Source organism: Barbus barbus, assembly GCF_936440315.1.
Source record: "Barbus barbus genome assembly, chromosome: 17".
NCBI classification, from domain to species: Eukaryota; Metazoa; Chordata; class Actinopteri; order Cypriniformes; family Cyprinidae; genus Barbus; species Barbus barbus.
Window position 1 is genome coordinate 10,454,417 of NC_136745.1, and position 24,848 is coordinate 10,479,264.

At 37.4% G+C, this 24,848-nt stretch overlaps 1 protein-coding gene across 1 annotated transcript in view; it reads right to left on the minus strand.

Annotated features, from left to right (window-relative positions):
- Positions 1 to 24,848, minus strand: part of LOC306883571 (GPI ethanolamine phosphate transferase 2-like) — a 137,894-nt gene that overhangs the window by 79,221 nt on the left and 33,825 nt on the right. The window contains exons 5-7 of the mRNA XM_079438934.1: positions 17,952 to 18,090; positions 12,354 to 12,566; positions 4,092 to 4,309 (exon numbers count right to left, since the gene is read on the minus strand). Of these exons, the coding sequence (XP_079295060.1) occupies positions 4,092 to 4,309; positions 12,354 to 12,566; positions 17,952 to 18,090 (570 nt within the window). The remainder of the gene's footprint in view (positions 1 to 4,091; positions 4,310 to 12,353; positions 12,567 to 17,951; positions 18,091 to 24,848) is intronic.

Consider the following 24,848-nt stretch of genomic DNA (forward strand, 5'->3'; position numbering starts at 1 on the left):
AGTGCTTAATAGCTACTGGTTAACATTGTTTCCCAAAAAAGGAATGCTGTTTATCACATATTAATGAAAGATTATGAAATACATAAACATCTTTACAGGAATAATCTGTACTGATGAAATAGGCACAAAAAAACAGGAATTTGTGTTAGGAAAGCAAATAGGGTCAGTTTTGATTTCATGCTGACTTGAGGAGATAAGAAACAGTGGAAATCTAAAACTGAAAGGCTGAAGGAATAAACTCCGGAAGACTCCGAAGGGCTCTCCTGCTTCTCCAACATCCTGCACCAGGCAGTGAGGGCTGGCAAGCTCTTTATTGTTAATTACAGAGAAGAGAGGGACTAATCAAGCTCATAATGAGTTGGCAGGGTCCTTCAAACCCAGACACTGATCCTCCTTCACGCCACTGTAAGACCTCCGAACTCCACTCTCAACTCACGTCTCACCACCGTTCACCTTATTATCGGCCGACGGAAGAAAAAGAATGAAATTTATTGAAACTAAGCTGTATGGAGCGGTTGTGTACCACGGATCTGATCGTTCAGCCATCAAACAACTGAAAAATAAATCTTTCCACAAATTTACAGTCAACCAGAAAGATATTTGATATGTGTGCATTAGCGCACAATTTAAAAGTTCTACAAGCTGGCTTCACACACAACATGGTTTCTTGTTTATTGCACTATGATCTTGAGTGAAATGACCTTTACTGTTTTCATGAGAGTCAAGCACCTATTCTTTCTAAGGTTTATAGTTTCTCCTAAATGGAGCAGAATAAAACAATGACAACGGCAGCTGGTCACAGACACTATAGTAAACAACAAACACAAAGCAGTTAACCATTAAACTCTTCACACACGATTTAAAGCAGTTTAATCATTTTACAACATTTAAGATCAGCAGCTAAATTCCACATTCATCCACAAATCTTTAGCTAATCTTAAACTAGTTGCACTCATATATTTTCAATGGTGGTATTGAGAGTATTGGTGACCGATGGTTGATATAATGGCAATATACTGTAAATAAATGATGTATTTGAATGAAAAATGTCAAATGAAACGTACAGTACCGTTCAAATGTTTGGAGCCAGCAAGATTCTTGTGATGAAAGGTCTTGTGTTGACCACAAGTGACAGTACATTTCTAATGTTACAAAAGATTTCGGTTTTAAATAAATGCTGTTTGTTTGAACGTTCTATTCATTAAAGAATCCTGAAAAAATGTTTCTCTTCATCATAAAATCACAGTTTCCAAAAAACCTTAAGCAGCACAACTGTTTTCAACATTGATAAGAATACATGTTTCTTGAGCAGAAGGAACAACAAGGAACAAGTGGCGTGACATACGGCGAAGTATGGTGACCCATACTCGGAATTCGTGCTCTGCATTTAACCCATCCAACATGCACACACACAGCAGTGAACACACACACACACCGTGAACACACACACCGTGAACACACACCCGGAGCAGTGGGCAGCCAATGCTGCGGCGCCCGGGGAGCAGTTGGGGGTTCGGTGCCTTGTTCAAGGGCACCTCAGTCGTGGTATTGAGGGTGGAGAGAGCGCTGGACATTCACTCCCCCCACCTACAATCCCTGCCGGCCCGAGACTCGAACCCGCAACCTTTGGATTACGAGTCCAACTCTCTAACCATTAGGCCACGACTTCCCATAGGATCACGTGACACTGGAATAGTGATGCTGAAAACTCAGCTTTGAATCACAGGAATAAATAAAATTAACATATTCATATAGAAAACTGTTATTTGAAATTGTAATAAAACTTCACAATATTACTGTTTTTACTGTATTTTTGATCAAATAAATGCAGCTTTGGCGAGCAGCAGAGACATCTTTCAAAAATGCAGTATTTTTTAGACAATCCGACTTAATATATGAGTGAACATGAACTAAAAATGCATTATATAGCACATACAGTGGGGCAAATAAGTATTTGATACACTGCCGATTTTTCAAGTTTTCCCACTTACAAAGAATGGAGAGATCTGTAATTTTCACCATGGGTACACCTCAACTGAATATTTACAGTTATTTATTACATTAGTTATTACAGACAGAATATTAAAAAAAAATCCAGAAAATCATATTGTATGATTTTTGAATAATTAATTTCCATTTTATTGCATGAAATAAGTATTTGATACAATAGAAAAATAGAATTTAATATTTGGTACAGAAACCTTTGTTTACAATTACAGAGAATCAGAACGATTTTTTTATGCACAGTTGTAAACTGTGTTGATAAGCGGTTGATAAATTACCTAATGTTCTAAAAATTTGATAAAATAATATAATCACCTATAATCATTCATCATTTTGACTCATCTATTTTCTTATAAATGGTTTTAAGTATGAAATTTAAAACAAATTTTTTTTTAAATTCACGACCTGTAGACTGGACTATTGTAATGCACTGCTAGTTGGTTGTCCTGCATCTTCAATAAACAAGCTACAGATAGTACAAAATGCAGCGGCTAGAGTTCTTACCAGGTCAAGAAAATATTATCATATTTCCCCAATTTTACAGTCTCTGCACTGGCTACCTATTAAGTTCCATATCATTTACAAAATATTATTACTTGCCTATAAGGCCCTGAATGGTTTAGCTCCTGTGTACCTAACTCGTCTTTTACCACGCTACAAATCAAACCCGCTCCCTAAGGTCGCAAAACTCTGGACTTTTGTTAGTACCCAGGATAGCAAAGTCCACTAAAGGAGGTAGAGCTTTTTCACATTTGGCTCCCAAACTCTGGAATAGCCTTCCTGATAACGTTCGGGGTTCAGACACACTCTCTCTGTTTAAATCTAGATTAAAGACACATCTCTTTAGCCAAGCATTCACATAATGCATCTTATAATCTTGTACTGCAGTTATATCTGATCAAATGTAACATCCCGTGGTAACTAGGAATTACAGAAGCTTCCGTCTGGATCCAACCCTTAAATGATCTGAGATGAACGAACGCCTGAGAAAAGATGATGCCAACCCCTCAGAGGACTTCAGTCCCCTGAAAAAAAGGTTGGGAACCACTGCCTTAGACAGCTCTTTGATCTTGCCCATAGTGGAGAGGTTGGAATCTGATAAATTGAGTGTGTGAACAGGTGTCTTTTATACAGGTAACGAGTTCAAACAGGTGCAGGTAACGAGTGGAGGATAGGAGGGCTTCTTAAAGACAAACTAACAGGTCTGTGAGAGCCAGAATTCTTGCTGGTTGGTAGGTGATCAAATACTTATTTTATGCAATAAAATGTTAATTATTTAAAAATCATACAATGTGATTTTCTGGATATTTTTTTTTTATATTCTGTCTCTCACAGTTGAGGTGTACCTACGATGAAAATTACAGATCTCTCCATTCTTTGTAAGTGGTAAAACTTGAAAAATCAGCAGTGTATCAAATACTTATTTGCCCCCACTGTATTATGCGCTCAAACTGAAAAAAAAAACACTTTAAATGCAGTAAATTAGCACAAGTTGCTAAATAAAAACCTAAACATTTATATTACACTATATGACATACTTTTTAAATTAATTTATTTTAATCAATTAGTTTAATTACAATTTTAATTCCCTTACAAATGCTGGGGTAAAAAGAAACTACGTATTATCTCTGTAAAAGGATGCCAGTAGATTCTGAAAGAGATTTAACTTGCTAAATAATTAATTTTCTTATCACTAGTTAAACCTGCTTTCATGTGTAATTTTGTGACATATAACATACACCTTACAAATTCACTTTGCACCAGGAAATGAGTGTTATGAAGTGTTAAACACTTTAGTTTTCTCTATGGCTGCAAGTGATAGACGTGGAGGAGCACATGTTCGAATCTGACGAGGATCTGACAAAACCTGCCTGAATATAGATGTGAAATTACGATAGCTGAAGCAAAACCTGCTTGTTAAAAACTTGAAATACTTTAGGAATGAATCAGACAGACCTTTACAGCCAGAACCTTGAATAACGTTTAGTTTGAGTAGACTGCACACTTAATGTGATGTGAACAAAACTGGACTGTGAGTGACACAAATACAGCCTCGTGTGGTGTCTTCAGGTTTGCACGGATCTCACCTGCAGTATGAAGATCATGCCCATGATCATGGAGTACATGTCGTATTTGCCCAGCTGTTTGCTCAGAGCTGAACTCATGGACTTCAGGGCCTCCAGATACTGTTTGAGAACCTTCTTGCCCATGTTACTCAGAACCTCTGATGTGTTTCCATCCACATAGAGCTTCATCCAGCTTCCGTGAGACTTCTCCGCCACGCGAAACAGCTCGTAACCGTCCTCTGTGACCGAGAGAGAGGGGAAGGTACATGAAACATGTAAGCAATAAAATGAGTGAAAATAACAATAAAATAATCATTTTAAACTGAATTAAATAAAAAAAATGTAATTAAACAATAACAAAGTAAATAGAAACCAAATAAATCAAAAATAAAATAAAAAACCCAAATAAAAATCCTTACAATTACAATGAATTTATCAGTTATCTATCATTTTATTTATTGTTTAGCAAGCCTGTAAACAGCTAAATTAGTGGGAGAACAGTCATTTTTAAATTAAATTATTCAATTAAATTATTCAATAACATAAAATAAATCAACAAATAAATAAATTACAATTTTAATAAAATTTAAAATTAAATTAAAAATATAAAATGGATACAAATAAAATAAAATATTAAAATAAACTAATAAATAAATAACTAATAAAAAAATCCTTAAAATTACAATTGATTTATCTCCCGCTAGCTATTGTTTTGTTTCCTATTATTTAGCAAGCCTGTAAGCAGCAAAGTCAGTGAGAAGAGTTTAAATTAAATTACACAATAAATAATTCTTACAATTACAATCAGTTTATCTATTGTTATCCATTATTTAGCAAGCCTGCAATCAGTCAAATCAGTGAGAATAAAAAGATCATTTTAATAATGAAAACAACAACAAAAATAATCATCATCATAAATAAAAATAAATAAATTGTAAAACCTCTTGTAAAAAATTTACAATTATAATGTAAGCAGCAAAATCAGTGAGAAAAAAAGACCATTTAAATTAAATTAGATCAATTAATAAAATAAAGCAATTATATTTAGCTATTTTTTAGCAAGCCTGTATAGGCAGCACAATCACTGAGAAAAAAATGCAATTTTACAATTAAATTAAAACAATTAATAACTAAATAAATACAAATAAAATATTTTAAAAAATCTAAGACTTTAATAAAAATCCTTACGATTACAACTGGTTTATCTATTGGTATCTATTATTTTACCTATTACTTAGCAAGCCTGTTATCAGTAAAATCAGAGAGGGAAAAAAAACATTTAGACAATTTCTTTTACTGAGCCTACTGCCATGCATTACAGGATTGCCATCTCATCAAAGAATAAATATGATGGTGATCTCATAAGAAGGTGTTTAAAATATATGTATCTTTCAGAAACAGCCTTCACATACAATGCCTTGAAATGCTCACTAGGTTTTGAAACAGAGCCACGGTGTTATGAAGACACCATGAGGAAGTTGTTGCATAAGAATCAGGTGTCTGCTGGCTGTGTTTTAAAGCAGACAGACACCGAGGGCCTTCACAGCGGTATCTCAGAGTGAGCTAACAGGCACGTCTGTCTCGTACCACCCAGACACTTCACTACAGGACACCTCCGTCTCACTCTGTGCCTCTCTTTCTAACGTGTCTCTCCCCATCTCTGAGCTCTGATTCTCCACAGAGCTGATGCTGTGTAGAATGACACAGACACATTTTGTTTGTGTCACATATTTTGGTCAAGTGTGTTTTCCATTGTGTGCGAATGCAAGTTTTAAACGCATTAGGCATGAACGGCTGACTTCTACAGCCTTGCAGCTTCAAGTCAGTTCATGTAAAAGAGTCAACATGTTAAAATCAGCTTTTGGAATAACAATGACACAAATTTTAAGGAAACTATCGCCTCCTTGTTTGTTATTAAACACGTTAAGTATGCAAAACCGATGACACGCTGGCCAAGCATGTGTTGTCTGCAAACTTAATGTACATCTCTGGCTTAACATATGCAAGCTCACACTCTCCAATGCATGCAAAAACACACAAACATGTCCATGAACACACACAGGCTGCATTTGTATATAACACATTAAAAGCATGCACTTAAAATTGCATCTTTATGCAACGAATGGCCTTAAATATATAGACAAATTAATTTACAAATTAGTCACTTGCTGTATTCTAGAATGAATCAGGTGTTTGAAGGTTTTTTTTAAACCCATGCAAATTAAATTAATGCAACCTCTTAATAGTCTGTGTAAACATACCTATCAGATGCAGCTTCTGAAAAAAAAAAAGTTATTGCCACAGACTTAAAGTTTATGCGAAATAAACGTTGAATCAAAATGTTTCTTTCTACAACTATATTTTTGTCATTTGCATTCAATGCTTTTTTTCATTTAACACAATAATGACTTTAAATAATCTTTTCTGGGCTAATTTCTTGGTCCTAACTGATGTGCAATTAATTTGCGATTCATTAATCGACATGTCATGCAATTGAATAATAAAAAAAAAAAACCTGACAGACCTAATCTTTATACAATAAGTTTTTTTGTTGCAAACTGTTTGCATGCACAAAATGAATGGCCTTAAATACTATAGCTAAATGCTAATACAAAAGCTAAAAGCATGCACTTAAAATTGCATCTTTATATAATGAGCCTCTTTGTTGCAAACCATTTGGATGTACAATTTGGATTACTAGCCAAATTACCTTACGATACTAATGGACGCTAAATTAATTCATTTAAAATTCAATATTAATTGAAACTGCCATGGCAACTGAAAAAGTTGCATATGACCACTTCATCTGTAGAGCAATGGGGTTGTTTGTAATATTTACTGCATGCAAAAAAAAAATCAACCATATGAGCACTTTTGGCATACAGTACTATATATTTAACTTATGATTTTGCAGGATGTGGCTTATACTATATTAGTAGAATGCATGATCAGTGCATCTCGCATATGAAATCTAATCACGCATGCTGCTTAGGACAGATAGAATGTGAAGCCACACATTCCTCCAGGCCATGTGAAACCTGTGAATGTTTAATATTTCTTTCCCAGACGTTTTTGTTTTTCCCGAGCGTCTATGTAGCATCTTAATCGGTGTGCCTGCGTGAACCCTGAAGACAGAAAGGTGATAAACCAAAACACGATTTGCTGACAGAGATCATGTTAACCCAGAGAAAAAGTGATGAATGGGACAATTACAGAACATTAGGGGCGTTTTCACATTAATATATTCTCTTATGAATGACTTCACTTTGCTGGAACGTTCATCTATTGTCATAACACAAATAAGCGAGGCTGTGATTAATCAATTATATGATTATGCTGAATTAGCTCATGAATCCATGTCAACTGTTACGCAGTCTTATGACAGTGAAACATAGCGTTATTTCGACAGTATCAGCTGAAAGTCATGCACATTAGAGCAAGATACATAATAGAGTTACGGCAATGAGCAACCTCTGCCTGTGAAGATGATTCTCAGAAAATGGTCTGTTCTCTCTTAGACACAGCGGCTTCTGTTTAATAATGAAAGTTTCATTCACAGCATTTATCACAGAGCAGGAGAGTTAGAGAAAAGCCAAACGGAGCATCCACTGGGATGAGCCTGGAACAATGGGCATTATTCATGAATATTTACAGCAGGAAATAAGAAAGAAAACAAGGAAAGAGAAGGGAGAGAGAAGCAGATAGACAGACAGACAGATACATAGATAGAACAGACTGAATGACAGAATGATGGATAGACAGAATGACAGAAAGAATGATAACAACAGACAAAGATAGACAGAACAAAAGACAGAATGACAGAACACTAGCCATAATGACAGATGGACAGACACAACGACAGAACAACAGATAAATTGAAAGACAAATTGACAGTATACTAGACAGAATGATAGACAAAATGACACATGGATAGACAGATGATAGACAGACAGAAAGACAGACAGATAGACAACTAGATATATTGACAGATAGACAGATAACTAGATAGACACATAGCTGGAGAGACACACAGACAGGCAAACAAACAGATAACTAGATAGACATACAGCTAGATAGACAGCCACATAGATAGGCAACTAGACAGACAGGCAGACAGACAGACGATGGATGGATGGATGGATGGATGGATGGATGGATAGACGGATAGACAGACAGGCAGACAGACAGACGATGGATGGATAGACAACTAGACAGACAGACAACTAGATAGATATATAGATAATTCTAATGTTACAACTCTACCTCTTTCACAAACACTTGAGTATCAGTTTTGTGAGTGTATGAGGAACAGATCGGACTTGTTCTGACGCACGCACACACGCACGCACACACACACGCACCAGAAGGGAGATCAGTAGAGCTCTTCAAACAAACCGCAGCACACAGCAGGGCCCATGTGTGTGCATATGTGTGTGTGTGTGTGTGTGTGGCAGGACAGTGTCTATTCATCTGGCCAGTGCAGGATTCTGGATGATCCTGTCATGATGACGGATGTCTCACACACCAGCCTCTTTGAGATCCTCCTCAGGACGTCTGCGTCACCTTCCATTAAAATGCCTTTTAATAAAGCTTTGAACCAATATGACGCTGGAATTATCACTCATTTGTGTTGATGATGGTCTGTGAAGATCCTATCTGGTTTAAGTGGATCTGGGCTTTTATTTGCTGAGCTATATTAAAATAAATATGTGTGTGCGTGTGTGTATGCGTGCGCTCAGGCTGTACTTAATGCAATTCATAACGCATTCTGGATGAAAGTGCTGATAAAGGCACAAATGAAAACACCTCTGGGTGTTTTGGAATGGCACATGCTATCATACTATCACTAGTTTTACAGTATGTAGTATGTATAGTGTGCATAGTGAATGAAATACCCAGATGACATCCTTCATTTGTCAAATGTGCAGCATAGTTATATATATATATAATATATGTATAATATATATATATTAGTCACAAAAAGTAATTAGTTACTAACATAACTTTTTATTAATTTCCAAGATTTAAAAACAAATGTATGCACTGTAGAGTATTTACTATAGACTGCAGTATGCTAGTATGGAGATTTAGAGCACTGCCTCTGCTTCAAACACACACAGGGAAAAGCAGGTCAAGATCTCTAGTGTGACTCAGGGTTCTGCTGCATGTTGCATTTTAATGGTGTGCCGTCATGAGCTTCAGCTCTCAGCGTGTTACCGTGGGAAAAGTGTTATCAGGAGAAAACCTCCGACGTCTCGCTTTCAGGTCAATGTGCTTAGAAAAGATGAATGATTCTCCCCTTAAATCACAATAATTCATCAGCAATTTAATTAAGTGCTTCATTAGGCTGCAAAGCATGATGGAGAAGTTTCTACATCCTAAAGAGAGCAAGACAGACATGGGTGAAGTGAGGTAAAATCTGCCTGTACGTCACACAGAGACTGAAGTGCTGACCTCTAAAAATCTCATATTTTTGAATTTCATAGAAAAGAAGGACGAAAGTGGGCTGAGGCGGTATGTCGTCCTCATCAGATCTCAACCTCCACACGCCTCTTGAACCTTCACTCGAGTGCAGGTGAAAGAGGGGAACTTCAATGTCTAATGCATATTGCAAACAAAAAAAAAAATGTCAAGAGTTTGCTGAAATTGTAAATTTTGGCCAGCTTTACGCAATTTCCAGCAGTGAGAACACACAGGTTTAGTGTTGTAAGTTATATTATCAGAACATAAGGAATCTCAAGAAGAACAAGAACTATGGAATTTTTGTTAGAAAAACGAAATGGTAATGTCTTTACATTAATGTCTGTTCATCTATTTAAATAAAATAAAATTAAATATTTTGTTGTATTTTTATATGTATTTTTGGCTTAACAGGCCCTAAACAATACATAAAAAGTAAAAATAACAGGCACAAACAAATGTAGATAGTAAAAATAAAAAAATAGTTTGTTACCCAGATCTAGTTTTATTAAATGATAGATAAATCAATTAAATATATATTTAAATATACATTTAATTTTGTACTCAAGTATTTGTAAAAAAAAAAAAAAAAAAAAGTAATTTATTATAAAAAAAATTGAAATACAGATAAATACAAAGTTATTTAACAATAAATATGACACGTACATAGTCTTAAAAAATAAAAAATAAAAATCAAATCATATGCATGAATAATTAGACTGCCACATTTTGTGCACATATATAAATAGTGTTTACATAAAGGAAAATCGCATTTTCATCCCGTCACATGTTCTCATTCAAAAAGCACGGCCCAGCTGTGAACAAAATACACTCTGCCGGCTTAGCATATTCTTCCCACCATAAAAGCGGATCCTCATCCGGTGGGATGCATCAGCATCTGTGCAGCTGCTCGCGGATCGACTTTGCTGTGCACTAATTTGAATGCAGCAATCTATTATTGTGCTAATAACAAATTTAGATACACACACAAACAAAAAGAACTATTCTGGTTGCTTTACATGTCAGTCAAGCAATCTCTTCCTGTCTGAGTGGACAGTTTGTAGCCAGAATAAGCTGTGATTAAGATTTATAACGAGTCAAAATGTCTGGCTACAAAAGACATGCACTTAGAAAACAGCAACACGAATCTGTGAAAATGTCAGCAGACATCACCATCAAACACTCTAACCCTGTATAAACACACTTACACCTCATAACCCAGCAAAACACTCAATACTGTAAGATTCGAGAAGTGAATGAGCCAGAGATGGATGTTTGTGGGAGGCCAGATATCCCACTGAGAGAAAATGCAACCAAAGTGCTAAAGAGACAGCAGAGGACACACAAACACACATACACACACATCTAGCCTTGGGCTAAAGGGTATAAATTCTCTATTTCTATGGCTTTAAAGTGCTCTAAATGCCCAGTCATGTCTGTGTACTCAAACCCATGCTCTTATGTCGGGTTACTGACAACGTTTTGAGTATCAAGCTCATGAACAGCAAAACAGGAATACAAAACTGGACTGGATTGACAACTAAAGCATAGCACACACTACAAGACTGAAGCAAGTTGCCTTTTTGAGACAAAAGCCCTAGATAGTAGCCAACTGTAGTGTGAGAGACACTCTGAGAGACTCTGACTCTTACTTTAGTATTATTTAATAGTATTTAATAATATTTAATGATTAAATAGCAGTTTCAGTTTTTTTTTTTGTACAAGTTTTAAAGTTTTAGTAATGTTGTTAAATGCTATTAATATTTAAATTTAGATTGAATTTATTTGTATTTCAGTTTTAGCTTTAGTTTTAACTTAAATCTAAAACCAAAACAAACCGTAGTTTGTTTTGTAGTTTTAGGCTTTCAAGCTTTTCATAAAATATTTTTTCTGACATTTCTTAACATTTTATTTCAGCTTTATTTAAATTACTGAAAACTATTTTTAATAAGTTTCTGTTCGAGTAAAAAAAAAAAAAAAAACTAACTAGTTATGTATGTAAAATGTTAATCATTAACACATCAACAAGACATCAAGGTAAAAAAGTTCAGGTTTTACATCCAGACCTCATTATTTTTTTTATTTTTTTAGACAATATTTGAGTACTTCCATTCATCCATCTATCCATCATCCATCCATTTACACATGCGTCCATCCATCCATTTATACATCATCTATCCATCTTTTTGAGACAATATTTGAGTATTTCAGTTGAGACAAAAAACTCTTGGGAAATCTCTTGGAACTTTTTTACACTTCATGTATCTTGATTGATAAAACTGCTATCCGAATGGATGCACACTATTTACACTTGGCCTCCACACAACGGAAACCTGCAAATCCTGTGCTATATGCAAATATAGTGACATTTTCTTCACGCTAATGCCAGTCAGCAAAATTTTCTGTTGAATGCTCTCTTTGATGGCAATTAAGAGCTTAAGGTACATCCGCGTGTCTCATCAATCATTACCAATTAACATGTGGATTGTGAGGCTCCCAAACTTCCACTGCTGCTGACGATGCTCCATCTGGGAGGAGTAAAGTTTACATATCTGTCCGAAATTGGCCGAGTCAGACCTTATATACATCTCAAACCAGAGGTGACTGGACAGCTATCCATCTCAAATGTGTCTTGGGACCTTCTGACTTTGAACATGAAGTTTGAATAAACTTTGCAGCATACTGGCCAATAAGTAACCAATTTCCCTGACTTACAAAGAGCCCAATCACTCGCTATTTGTGTTTGAATGGTTTGTGGACTGATCATGGCTCTGTGGGAATGCTGTTGTATGCATTAGCTTTGTACTGCACATGTGAACTCACCCTTGTGGAAGGTGGGATTGCTGTCCTGTAGGAGGCGGCTGAGCTGGTGTCCGTTGATCTGCAGGAGGCGCAGCTGTTCTCTGAGTGATAACTCCTCAAACACAGCTGGAATCAAATGGCCCACGCTGTTCTTGGAGATGGGTAACCCCAGACCCAGTGCGAGGGTGGGGGTCAGGTCCACCTGCTCCAGGACACCCGGCTCCTCAAATCCCGCTGCAACAGCAAGATACGTGTCATTAACCGCTCACTGGCTTTAAGACTTAAGGGCATTGCACACCGAGTTTGAAATTTTCATCTGAAATTTTCACGTTAAAAGTAAATAAAACCTCACGTTGTGTCAGTCACGTTAACACACTGCCTCCAAAACTTTCGTCGGTCATAAAAAATTTGGATCGGTTTCAATTTTCTGTATTTTTCACATCCGTAGCAAGCATTTTGAGAGGTGTTTTGATAATCACGCAGCTCCCTCATAATGAAGTGGAGCTCTCCTTCCTCTCTACGAAATCTCAGGATTGGATGAACATATCTATCTATCTGTCTATCTATACACCCTACCATCCATACATCTATTCCTCTATACATCTATCCATCCATCCATTTTTAAATACCCATCATCCATCCATCCATTTATAAACCCATTTATTAATACATCTATCCATCCATCCATTTAGGCATTTATACATATATCCATCCGATTATACATGTACATCCATCCATTTATACATCTATCTATCCATCCATCGATCCATCCATCCACTGCCGCTCAAAAGTTTAGGATCAGTAGGATTTTCTTCTGCTCATCAAGGCTGAATTTATTTGATCAGAAATACTGAAACAGTAATATTGTGAAATATTATTGCAATTTAAAATAACGGTTTTCTATCTTAATATACTTTAAAATATAAAAAATATATATATAAAAAATATTAAGCAGCACAACTGTTTCCAACATTGATAATAAATCAGCATATTAGAATAATTTCTGAAGGATCATGTGACACTGTGAAGAGTGGAGTAATTTATTCACAGGAATAAATTATATTTTAAAGTACATTAAGATAGAAAACTGTTCTTTTAAATTGCAATAATATTTCACAATATTACTGTTTTTTCTGTATTTTTGATCAAATAAATTCAGCTTGATGAGCAGAAGAAACTTCTTTATAAAACAATAAAAATCCTACTGATCCCAAATTTTTGAGCGGCAGTGTACATACATCTATATCTCTATCCATCCATTTATCCATACATCCATACATCTATTCATCCATCTGTCCACCCATCTATCATCCATCTGACCATCCATTCATCCCTCCATCAATTTATATATTTATCCATCCATCCATTTATACATCTATCCATCCATCCATCCATCCATCCATCTATTTATCCATCTATCTATCCATCCATCCATCCATTTATCCATGTATTCATCCATCTGTCCACCCATCTATTATCCATCCATTTAAACATCCATCCATTCGACCATCCATTAATCCATCCATCAGTTAATATATTCATACATCCGTCGATTTATAAATCTATCCACCCTTCCATCTATTTATACATCCATCCATCAATTTATATATCTATCCATCCATTCGAAATCTTTCTACTAATTTTGTTCTCGTTCCTGACACCCAAAATGACGACATATTTACATATTAATTAATGAATGCAGATCACTTCATCTCTAGCAGGAAGTTGATGACACCAAGTAAAAATTATTTATACACGCTAAATCTATAATATATTCTTCACATCAACAAGACCAACATCAGCGTTTGATTAAGTCGGTGTTTCCTGCACTGCGCTACTGATGAATCTGTAGCGCTAACTCAAAACTGTATCTATAATTTAGCTGAATGGTTGCGTTGCTTTTTTTCACTGTCCTTGCTGGCTGTGCACAAAAATAAACACACATATCCTTAAAAGAATCTGCAAATCAATTGTTAAATGTGACTGAATTGAGTCACTGGTCTGAATCGCTCCAATTTTCAAAGTTACAAATATATGAAGGAAGTCCATTCAGGTTCAGTTTATGCATATACAAAAAAGTAAACAGAAAAATTCAGCTGCTTATTAACAAGTCTGCCGTGTCTCTTTCCGGACGGCGCTGGTTTTACCTGCGGCTACAGCAGTATGATAGACGATGAGGTCAGCATGAAAGCGCCGCATGCAGCGGGTGAGAATATGAGCTCATCTTTAAATAAAAACAGTGTGCTGCACGAGAAAGCTGGTGTGAATGCGTGTGTGCATGCGTATAAATAAGTAAGAGATCACAAAAATAGATCAGGCAGGAAAAGAAACAATTATCACATTCACCCTGCCAGTCTGGTGTAGACAGATGCTTTGCCACTCCACACTTTCATTTAGGAGGGAAAAAGAGAGAGAGAATATAGGGATGAGTGGAAGTGGATAATGAGCATTTCTCACAGATTTTCACACTCTAGGGCGCGAGTATAGCGTGTGTGTGTGTGTGTTTATCAACACGTGGTTATGAGAGCGTAATGTGCTCGCTGCGTGTACTGCGTCACATGAGGAGCGTGACAACTGCTGCGCCAGCTCTCTGTGTGTGTGTGTGTGTGTGTGTCACAATCAATTACACACTAGACTCCATGCAAATTAATCCATTATAAAACAGTAGGGAAAAAATGAATTAATGCTTCATATTATTAGACAGAGATGAATCAGTGGGTAATTTAAAACCCTCGGGCCGTAAAATTATCCAGCAACTCACCGCAGATTTCCTCTAATGCAATCAGACTGTCACAGACATTTGTGATTTAATGTGCAGCGAACAACTACATGAGTCTATGTAGGATATGAGAGAAAGAGCACATCTAGAAAGCCGTACAGTAGAACTTTAACTTTCTACACTGCTGTTGAAAACTTTAGGGTCAACATGATTTTTTTTTTTTTTTTTTATAATTTATTAATAATTTTATTCAGCAAGATCTATTAAATTGATCAAAAGTTACGTTAAAGACATTTATAATGACACAAATTCTAATAAATGCTGTTCTTTTGTATTTTATGTACATCAAAGAATCCTGAGAAAAAATGTAAACAACATAATTTTTTCACAAAAAAAGACAGGTCATAATAAGAAATTACAATGACGTCTGATGGACCATGTGACACTGAAGACTGGAATAATGGCTGCTTAAAATTTAGTTTGCATCACTGGAATAAATTACATTAAATTGTAATATTTCATATTTTTACTCTATTTTTGAGCATAAGAGACTTCTTTTAAAAACAAACAAAAAAATCTTACAAAATAAAATCTTTCTAATAAAATATCAAATATTTTTAAACATGATTTTATCATTTAAAAGTCAAAGTGATGACATACTTGGAAGTAAAATAAAATTTTACAAGAAAAACAATGTACTTGACTTTATCCGATGTGAACTGACTGATTTGAAAAGTCAACATTCTAAACCAGAATAAAACAAAATGTACTGTAATTTTTATTGAATGATAACCAGCATTAAATTACAACATTAACTATAATTTTGAGGACCAGAAAGGATGGAAATGATAATGAAAAAAACTCATTTTGGCTGTCTCTGATGCAAGAAACCTTGACTAAAATAGGGAGAAAAATAAAAATGCAATAAAAGAATGCAAATAATTGCAAATGTGCAAGCAAAGAAAGTGTGAAACACATCAGGCTCTTTTTTAGTGGAATAATTGCCCTTCATCAGTACTTTAGAGATACGGTCTTGATTATGCAAAAAATGTCTACAGATTAAACTCTAACAAAAGCAGATCCTATTTTGTGCTCTTGCAAATGATTTAAAATGCAAGAATGGTTGAAATAACTCCCAAACAGATGAACAGAAGCACACAGCTTTGCACATTCTAAGAAAATCTTGCACAGTCATTAACACTGATCTGAAAAATGCAACCGTTTTTGATTTAAGCATTGTTCTGTGTCGTGCGCTTAAACAGACCTTTGATTCTGTGAGACTCTACTGTAGCTTCCTGTTTCTTGAGCTTTTGCAGTAAAATGGTAAATAATATCATTACCTGGAGCATCAGCAACACGATCAGCCCCCGTTCCTCACAAAGACATTAATTCTCTTAAATGCATGTGTAAATATGCTGGTTGTTATTTGTCAGTTTGATTTAAAGCAAGATAAAGATGAAAAGTGATCACCCCAGTCACGCCGACTCTCAGTCTGGGGACTGATTTACAAAAATGTTTATTGTGCGCAAAGCTTCTTTGCGGGAGACAGTGAACTATTAGAGCCCTTGTTTAGCTAGATATCTGTCATACGGCCATTATTGGATACGGCTTAACAATTGTGGGAGGAATTTTGTGTGCGGATTGCACTAAGTCTGGCCAATATACATTCACCGGCCACTTAATTAGATACACCTGTTCAATTGCTTGGTAACACAAATTGCTAATCAGCCAATCACATGGCAGCAACTCAATGCATTTAGGCATCTAGATGTGGTGAAGATGACTTGCTGAAGTTCAAACCAAGCATCAGCACGGGGAAGACCACAAGCTTTTCAAAAACTGCTGATCTACTGGGATTTTCACGCACAACCATCTCTAGGGTTTGATGTCAGAGGTCAGAGGAGAATGGGCAGACTGGTTAGAGATGATAGAAAGGCAACAGTAACTCAAATAACCACTCGTTACAACCAAGGTTTGCAGAATACCATCTCTGAACGCACAACACTTCGAACCCTGAAGCAGATGGGCTACAGCAGCAGAAGACCACACCGGGTGCCGCTCCTGTCAGCTAAGAACAGGAAACGGAGGCTACAATTCACACAGGTTCACCAAAATTGGACAACGGAAGACTGGAAAAATGTTGCCTGGTCTGATGAGTCTCGATTTCTGCTGCGACATTCAGATGGTAGGGTCAGAATTTGGCGTAAAGAACATGAAAGCATGGATCCATCCTGCGTTGTCTCAACGGTTCAGGCTGGTGGTGGTGGTGTAATGGTCTGGGGGATATTTTCTTGGCACAGTTTGGGCCCCTTAGTACCAACTGAGCATCGTTTAAACGCTACAGCCTACCTGAGTATTGTTGCTGACCATGTCCATCCCTTTATGACTACAGTGTACCCATCTTCTGATGGCTACTTCCAGCAGGATAATGCACCGTCACAAAGCTCAAATCATCTCAGACTGGTTTCTTGAACATGACAATGAGTTCACTTTACTCCTCCACAGTCACCAGATCTCAATCCAATAGAGCACTTTTGGGATGTGGTGGAACAGGATGTGGAAATGGATGTGGATGATAAAGTGGCCAGTGAGTGTACTTTACTGAAAAACCAAGACATCAAATATACAACCCAGGCTTAAAATAACTTCAGTTTCAAACAGAGAAACTTTGGAAAATCAATAGAAGATCATCCAAAATGTTTTTCTTGAACTTCAAAGAGTCGCATAACCTTTACGTCTAGAGGAGAACCTTAATGTGAGTAAACTTTCCTTCAAAACACCATGAGATAATGTCTTTTTTTTTTTCCCTAACATAGGATTTTTTTGGCAAGCCAATAGTCAAATTTCTCAATACAGAGCCTTCTTTAGAGAACACCCACCAACAGTCTGTTTCTACTCACCTTTCCTCCTGAAGGCGGGGCTGATGAGCACAAGGGGCGTGTTGATTTCCGGCTCCGACGATCCGCCGTGACTGCCGGTTTCAGACATGCCGTGGTCTCCACACAGAACCAGTAGGTTGGGCAACGTCCCTTCAGATTCCTGAAACAGAAATTAAATATATATATATATATATATATATATATATATATATATATATATATATATATATATATATATATATATATATTATTAAATCTAAATGAATATAATTACTAATACATTGCTAATATTTATTTTATTATTATCTAAAATTATTTAAATTTATGTATTAATATTTAAACATTTACTTAAATGTAACATCACTACATACATTTTAAAATTAAATTATACATGCGCACAGATAACTAAAAACATCTGTAAAATAATTCATTAAAAAAACTGATATTATATTATAACTATTTAATAAAATTGATAGAAATTATTTTCACAAAATAAATAGTTTACAGTAGTGCTGTCAAATTAATCATAATTAATTGCATTAACTAGTTACATGTAACGGAATTATGTAATTTAATTACAAAAAAGTAATTGTAATTAGTTACAGATACTAAGGAAAAATGTGTAATTAAATTAGTTACTTATAAAAATGTTAAAGATTACAAATTTTAGACAAAAAAATCTGAATTTTTGCATATATATAACATACTATTTTTAAATACAATTAAAATATAATATACATAATATTGTATAAAAATATACATTAATAAATCAATCATTTAAGCACTTTTCTGCAATGTCATTTAAAATATTGTTTAAAAAAACAAAAAAAAAACAAATCAATTTTCCTAATTTCTTGTCAGTTCGTCGCAGATCCAGCTGTATGTTTGTGTATATTTGTGCAACGTGTGTTTGTGTAAGCGTGCGGGAGAGACGCTGGAATGCTCTTCTCTCCACTGGAGCAAATCACTGAGGTTTTAGCGCTAAGCTGCGGAGACGCAGCTCTCTCTCTCTCTCTCTGCCATCAGGGACACGAATACGATCGACTCTGTTTCACATCAAAGAGTCTCTCAGTGCGTCGGAGCCACTTGATTCCCTCAGTGGTACTCTGAAGCCGTACACACACACACTAAACAGCCGTCCTTCACACACTCCAGGGCCCTGTACCACTGCGCTCACAGCTGGCCGGCCAAACGCTCTTACTGCCGCTAACACTAATGATGCTACGCTAACAACCAGTCCTCTGCTCGCAGCGGTTCAAATATTCATGAGCCCACTAAACGTATGCTAATGACTAGCCTTCCCTCCCGCCCGAGTTAATGCACGCTAATGACAAGCACTGTGAATAAGCCATTTGAAAACGCTGCCTCACTTGCGGCCTAATATCTGCCAGCGGTGTGAGGAAATATTGTGCATTGACAGGTGTGATTTAAGTCAGCGGCGGCGGGAAAACGCAAGCCGTAAATTAGCTTAGGAAATTCCTAATATGCTGTGATTGCCCAACACATCACTGTCAAGTAAAAGCTAAAATCATTCCTTGTGTAAATTATTAAACATTAAAGGGGTAGTGCACCCAAAAATGAAAATTGTCAACATTTACTCAACCTCATATTGTTCTAAACCTGTTTCCTTCTTCAGTTGAACATAAAAGAAGATATTTTGAAGAATGCTGGTAATCAAACAGTTGCTGGTATCCACTGACTTCCATAGTGTGTGTGTGTGTGTGTGTGTAGAATTATGAGATAATTAAGTCATTAATTCAGAAAAAGAGAGTAGATTTTTTTCCTCAAATGAATGCAATACGCTTCCGTACACTTCAAGTAAATGCAACTTGATTGAAAAATGTTTAGATTCAACTGGAAAACAAGACATATTGTGTAAGAAAATCATTTTTTGCAGTTTCTAAAACCCATTTAAAATCATCAAACCAGACCTGACTAACCAGTCTGGGCCAGACCAGACCAGACCAGACCAGAAAACCCTCTTAGGCTGGTTTAGGCTGTTTTACGGGCATGCAAACTTTTAAAAAGACCTAAAAGGAACAATACAACAGCTTCAACAATGAAGCTCTGCTCTAAAATAACAAACAAAAATTTGCTTCAGGAAAACACTTCAACTATTCCTAGAGTAGATGGCCAATTTCACCTCAATAACAGCATGAGGACGGCCGCCCGTAAAGGGCCGTGGGGGTGTCCCGTCTGCAAATACCTGCTAGCAGTGGCAGTTTTAGGGCACTCGTTTTCCAGCAGCAAGCCAGAAGTAAACTGCTATCACATTGAGGTGCAGTAATGGAGACGGATGAGTCCCAGACTGTAAGACAGTGTTCGTATCGCAGGGGTAAGGATAAAGAACAGCCAACAAAGCAAAGAAAATAAATAACTTGATAAGAATATAAAGCGTTTTTCTTTCCCTCCTTTATAATGTGATTTACTGTTATCCTCTGGATGCCTGCGTCTTACCATAAAAATACATTAAAATAGAGCATTTCCCCTTATGATTTACTAGAAAGCTTAAAGCAGAACAAAACTAATAAAGAAACGCAACATTAAAGGAGCTCTGAAAAATAATTCAACAAAGCAACCATTGGGAGTTCTTTTTAAAAAGTCAAGAGTTTCAGACTTCATTGCGATGATTGTGAATTTATCTGTGATTTGTTGAGTGCTTAGAGACCGATGTGAATCAAACACGGTGTTAATGTACGATCTGACTATAATTTGAAAGCGCAAAAGTGATTTCTGACTTCAGGAAAGAGTGATTTGTTTTGAGACAAGGAGTGGGAAAAATGAATAAAAAGTGAAAATGGAACAAGGTAAAAAATGAAAGATGCCCCCTGCCATTTTAATAGCACTGCAGGCGGCTTTCCCAAGAAACCTTGAGGAATTACAGACGGCTTTAATGAATAGCTCAGCTAAAGTGAGTCATTATTTACTCACCCTCATGTCGTTCTGAACCCTACGAATTCTCTTTCTTCTGCAGAACACAACAGGAGAAAAACTATGAATTCTAATTTGAATCTTTCCTCTTTAAATATCATGCACATATGATATGTGCATATTCAAATTTGGTACATCAAAATGCAATACATGTTTGATGTCAAAGACCAATTGATTTTCAGTAAATAACAACTTAGACAAATGTCATATGACTTTAGAGGACTTCAGCTCCTAAGCTGCAGGGTTAACAAACTATTCAAAACTGTTTTTGATATAAAAGTACAAAAATGTTAAGATTAAATTTAAAAACTACAAATTACTAAAACCAAAACTGAAAAGATAAAGCTACATAAAAATATTAAAAACTAATAAAAATGTCAAATGCGCATACTGTACTAAAATTACTAAAGCTTAAACTAAAATGCAAGTGAAGACAAAAGTTAATTCAGGATATTAATAAACACTATATTTGCATATTATTAATTAATTAAGTCGTAGGGACCATGTTTATGTTGCTTTTTTGCCCTCATTATAGCGTTGTATGAAAGCAGTAGGATTTAAAAACTATACGTCTATACTCAAGATGGCGCCGAGTATGGCTGCTGTGGTGTGGAACGCTCCCGTACTTTTGTTGTTTTTGTTTGTTTGTTCTGTGTTTAGTCATTTTCCTACTGTCAGTTTTACCAGAGACGAACTACTGGACATAAGGCAACACACACCGGACAATTTTTTTCCGGTTTTTGATTATTCAGACGCTTTGTTGGATGTTTTGGTCGGAGGGGCAGCGGTCCTAGTCAAACGCGCGCTCAGACGGAAAAGAGGGAAGCGCGCCGGCGCGCTGGTTAAACTCCGCGAACGCGGCTTCCGAACTGCGCTCCCAAGCATTCATCTAGCGAATCTCCGATCCCTTCCTAACAAAATGGATGAACTACTTCTCCTCACCCACACAAATAAGGACTTTTCAAACTCTGCTGCATTGTGCTTCACTGAAACCTGGCTGAGTGAAAACATCCCGGATAACATGCTTCATTTGCCGGGATATCAGCTGTTCAGATCAGACCGCATCACGGAGCTAACGGGGAAAACGAGAGGTGGTGGACTATGTTTCTACATAAATGAAGGTTGGTGTTCAGATGTAACAACTCTGAAGAAGATGTGTTCTCCTAATTTGGAGGCCTTCTTCATAAACTGTAAGCCGTTCTATTCACCCCGAGAGCTTTCCTCCTTCATTCTCCTGAATGTGTACGTGCCTCCGGACGCGTGCGTGAGCGCCGCGATGCAACAGCTGGCTGAACAAATATCTGAAACAGAGCAAAGGTACCCGGACTCTTTTTTAATCATTCTTGGAGATTTTAATAAAGCAAATCTCTCCCGCGAACTGCCAAAATACAGACAGCACGTTACATGTCCCACCAGAGACAGTAATACATTGGATCATTGTTACACAATAATTAAAGATGCATATCACTCTGTCCCACGGGCAGCTCTGGGGCTCTCTGATCACTGTTTGGTTCATCTCATACCGACCTATAGGCAAAAACTCAGATCTTCTAAGCCCGTATTAAGAACCGTTAAGAGATGGACTAATGAAGCAGAGCAAGATTTAAAAGCTTGTTTTGACCTCACTGATTGGACTGTTTTTGAAGCCACTGCCACCGATCTGGATGAACTCACAGAGACTGTAACATCATATATCAGTTTCTGTGAGGATATATGCATCCCCACCAGGACATTCTTATCATTCAATAATGATAAACCGTGGTTTACTGGGAAACTCAAACAGCTTCGTCAGGCCAAAGAGGACGCTTACAGAAGTGGGGATAAAATCTTGTATAACCAGGCCAGGAACAGACTAACAAAGGAGATCAGAGTGGCTAAAAAGAACTACTCTGAGAAGTTGAAAAAAGAACTTTCAGCCAACGATCCGGCGTCGGTATGGACTGGTCTGAGGAACATCACCATGTACAAGACACCACCCCCACAGTCTGTGGAGAATCAACAACTGGCTGACGATCTCAATGTGTTTTACTGCCGATTTGAAAAGGCCAGACTGACACCCAACACCCGCTCTGATCTGCACTTCACACATTCACCTTCCCCCCCTGCAACCCCCCTTACTCGCTCCCCCACCATTCTACCTGCGTTTAAAGTCTGTGTAGAGGATGTGAACCGGGTCTTCAGAAAACAGAAATCTAGGAAAGCTTCAGGACCAGACGGTATTTCACCTGCCTGTCTAAAAGTCTGTGCTGACCAACTGGCCCCCATCTTTACACAAATCTTCAACAGATCTCTGGAGCTGTGTGAAGTTCCCTGCTGCTTCAAACGCTCCACCATCATTCCCGTCCCCAAAAAGCCCAAAATCACTGGACTTAATGACTACAGACCTGTCGCACTCACGTCTGTGGTCATGAAGTCACTTGAGAGACTGGTCCTGGCCTACCTGAAGGACATCACTAGACCCTTGCTGGATCCTCTTCAGTTTGCCTATAGAGCAAACAGGTCTGTGGATGACGCTGTCAATATGGGACTGCATTACATCCTGCAACACCTCGACAAACCTGGGAATTATGCAAGGATCTTATTTGTGGACTTCAGCTCGGCCTTCAATACCATCATACCTGACCTTCTCTCAGACAAACTGAGACAGCTCTCTGTGCCCTCCTCCATCTGTCAGTGGATCACCAGCTTCCTGACAGACAGGCAGCAGCTAGTGAGGCTGGGCAAACTCACATCCAGGACTCTCACCATCAGCACTGGCGCCCCTCAGGGTTGCGTTCTCTCCCCACTGCTCTTCTCCCTCTACACGAATGACTGCACATCAAAGGACCCCTCTGTCAAGCTCCTGAAGTTTGCGGACGACACTACAGTCATAGGCCTCATCAAGGATGGTGACGAGTCTGCTTACAGACAGGAAGTTGAGCAGCTGGCTGTCTGGTGCAGTCTTAACAACCTGGAGCTGAACACGCTCAAAACTGTGGAGATGATAGTGGACTTCAGGAGAAACCCCCCTGCTCTCCCCCCACTCACCATCATGAACAGCACTGTGACTTCAGTAGAGTCATTCAGATTCCTGGGCACCACCATCTCCCAGGACCTGAAGTGGGACAATCACATTGACTCTATTGCGAAAAAGGCCCAGCAGAGGCTGTATTTCCTCCGCCAGCTAAGGAAGTTCAACCTGCCTCAGGAGCTGCTGAAACAGTTCTACTCTGCAATCATCGAGTCTGTCCTATGTTCTTCTATAACTGTTTGGTTTGGTTCAGCTACCAAAACAGACATCAGAAGACTACAACGGACAGTTAGGACTGCTGAGAGAATTATCGGTCCCCCTCTGCCCAGCCTCCAAGAACTTTACACCTCCAGAGTGAGGAAAAGGGCTAAGAAAGTCACTCTGGACCCCTCACACCCAGCTCACTCTCTCTTTGTACTGTTGCCCTCTGGCCGGCGCTACAGATCACTGAGCACCAGAACAGCCAGACACAAGAACAGTTTTTTCCCCCAGGCCGTATCCCACCTGAACAACACATAACACACCCCGGTACTGTACATCTGTAAATAACCCATCAAACCTTCATCTGCACATAGGACACATGCACATTCACAGTTCTGTCTATGGTCATGTCTCTTTTCTGTATATTTTTTTTTTTTTTTTTTTTTTTACTATTGTTATTCTTAATTATTGTATATTCTCTTCATTAGTGTTCTTTATCACCTTAATTATATGTTGTCTGCACTATGTTTGTACTTTCTGTACTGGAAGCTTATAACACCAAGACAAATTCCTTGTGTGTGCAAACACACTTGGCAATAAAGCTCTTTCTGATTCTGATTCTGATTCTGATTCTTTCCACATCGATATGAGTGTCTTTACTGTACGCCCAAGAGCAGCATGAGCGTGCTTTAAATTGTCTCCTTTGAAGAAATAAGCTCGTATGGATGTGGAATGATCTCTACGTTTTTTAAACCCTGATGCTATCATACAAAGGT